The sequence below is a fragment of the Nicotiana tomentosiformis genome, chromosome 10, assembly GCF_000390325.3.
Source record: "Nicotiana tomentosiformis chromosome 10, ASM39032v3, whole genome shotgun sequence".
Classification (NCBI taxonomy): Eukaryota; Viridiplantae; Streptophyta; class Magnoliopsida; order Solanales; family Solanaceae; genus Nicotiana; species Nicotiana tomentosiformis.
In genome coordinates this window covers 9,261,380-9,263,782 of record NC_090821.1, presented here as the reverse complement: position 1 = coordinate 9,263,782, position 2,403 = coordinate 9,261,380, and the positions used below count along the sequence as shown (strand labels likewise).

The window sequence follows — 2,403 nt, the reverse complement described above, 5'->3', positions numbered from 1 at the left end:
AAAAAAAGAAATAATGGGATGGTAGGTGCCTAACTTTGTTGACAAATTATAGGCAAATTGCACATGCAAATTGCTTGACCAAATCAGCAACAAGCCATTTTCATTGGCTATTTGGACGACAACTCTTACTATAAATAGAGGTTTCGTTTCTTCATTTCAATCACACCAAAAATAAGAGAGAAGTATTAGAGCTGTGAGAGTAATCGAGAGACTATTTTATAGTCTGTGAGAAAATAGAGTGTGAGTAATATTGTGATATTTAAAATAAAGAGTATTATTTCTTTTGAGTCGTAGTAGTCTTTTGACACTACAAAGTTGTAATATTATAGTGGTATTATATTGCTTCCCTCGAATATTGTATTTTACCCCGTTAAAAGATTTGGTGTCATTATTTATTCTCTTGTGTCATTATTATTTATCGTGGATATTATTCCTGGGCGGGATATTATTTTTCCCAACATTACGGTGATGCTAAAACCATATCATATAAACCAAAAAATGATACAATTAAGAAGAAGAGGACCAAACCGTGGCCTCTTTCAGATACAAATTGAGCAATTTATGAATTTGTTGGATAATTTTGCAAGAGACAAGAAGGAGTAACAAATTTGACATCATTGAATGAACAGATACTACTTAAAAACTTTTCTCTTTCTTATTCATCAAACAAAGGTTCCGAAGTTCCTCCACAGCCGCTTGGTCAATCTCTTTTTCTTCCTCTATTCTGATTTTCTCACTCAATTCCTTTGATTTCTCCCTCAGTTCTTCTCCTATCTTCTTCTCCATTATTACATTTCTTATGGCTTTTGCTATCTCCTCTCTTTTCAGCCTTCCTTTTTCATCTCTCTGAACCTTCAATGCCATGCCAAGCTCAACTGCATAATTTGCAGTTATAAACTGATCCATATTAAATGGCATGGCTATAAGCGGAACCCCAAAATGTATACATTCAACTGTAGAATTCCAACCACAATGATTCAAGAATCCGCCAATGCTTGTGTGCCTCATAATTTTGGCATGAGGTACCCATCTTGAAACAACCATCCCTCTCTCCTTAACTCTATTCAGAAATCCCTCTGGTAAAACTTGTTCGACTTCGCTCCCTGGAAACCTAAGTACCCATAAAAAGTTTACATTGCTTAGCTCAATTCCATGAGCAATCTCTTGAATATTTTCCTTTGACCAGACGTTTTCACTTCCAAATACTGCATAGACAGTTGAAAATGGATCTCTCTTGTCGAGCCATTCTATGATGTCGGAATCCTGATCATCCTGAGTGCTTTCATCAGTTTGCCCTATGAGTGGACCAACACTTAAAATCTTCTTATTGGTTATAGAGGACAGATACTGCATATATTTAGCCTCAGTTTCCTTCCAATTGTTGATCAAAATGATGTCATTAGACTTTTTGCGCGCGCTATAGACGAGGATTCTTTCCAAAAGTGCAGTTATAGATCTAGTAGTAGTCCCTGAAACCAGTCCTATCTCTATCTCATTGTTAGAGAGACATATTTCTGGGAAAGGGTAATCATCAGTAGCACCATCATGCAGATAAAGATGATACATAAAAGAATAGGATGCTGCACTAGAAACTGTGAAATTAACAATAGGAATATTTTTTGATAGAGCAATATCTGGAGCCCATGCCTGAAGAAAATCTTCTATGATCAAATCAGGGTTAACATTGTCGACTATGTTGGAAAAGCTTTGGCCAGCCATTTGAAAGGCATTCAAAAGAAGTGGATAGAGATGGTTAGGAAGGCCTTTGGTGCTCTGGTAATGTGAAGGAAGTTGGGGCATAGATGGCAAGTGAAGTTCTATGAGTTCGATATTAGCACTTGAAATATCTGAGAAGTATTTTTCTTGGCTTTGCTTGAGGAAACTAAGGACGGCAGAAGTGGAACAAAGATAGATGTGGAAGTTGGCTTTCGAGAGCTTTTTGGCAAGTTCAAAAAATGGAGTTGCATGGCCGTGTGCTAACCATGGAACCATCAGAATTTTTTGAGGTTCATCAACCTGTTTTTTCCCCTCCATTAAATCAAAGTTTACTTGGTTGTGCAAGTTTGTGTGATATGTCGTTTGAACAGATGAAAATCCCTCCCTAGAATGTTAGGCAAAGAGGAATATATACTAACAGATTGTTGGAGAAGATGAAGAGAAGTCTTCACTTCTCTTTTTTGGGTGAGAAGGAATCTATTTATAGGCCAACGGACTTGCCCTTTTGAAGGCTCTTCATTTTTCTCCAATAGCCAAACGTCAAGTAATTCTTTATTTTTTCAACGTCAAGGTGAAGTTTCAACAAAACAAGGAGCCTACGAGCTTTCACAGTAATTATGGGTAATGACCTTTTACTATCGACTAGCCTGACTAGCCAACTTCCAAAAAGAAAATAACTCGCTAAAT

The 2,403-nt window shown here is 36.9% G+C and overlaps 1 protein-coding gene across 1 annotated transcript; it reads right to left on the bottom strand.

The window, feature by feature from the left end:
• Positions 1-466: 466 nt before the first annotated feature.
• On the bottom strand, positions 467-2,174 carry LOC104112120 (UDP-glucosyltransferase 29-like). Its single transcript, XM_009621961.4, has one exon. It carries the CDS (start codon positions 2,032-2,034, stop codon positions 637-639), a length of 1,398 nt encoding a protein of 465 aa, XP_009620256.1. The 5' UTR covers positions 2,035-2,174; the 3' UTR covers positions 467-636.
• Positions 2,175-2,403: the final 229 nt, after the last annotated feature.

What these genes read in the sequence shown, in the direction of transcription:
- LOC104112120 (XM_009621961.4), bottom strand. Translation starts at nt 2,034, where the DNA reads ATGGAGGGGAAAAAACAGGTTGATGAACCTCAAAAAATTCTGATGGTT.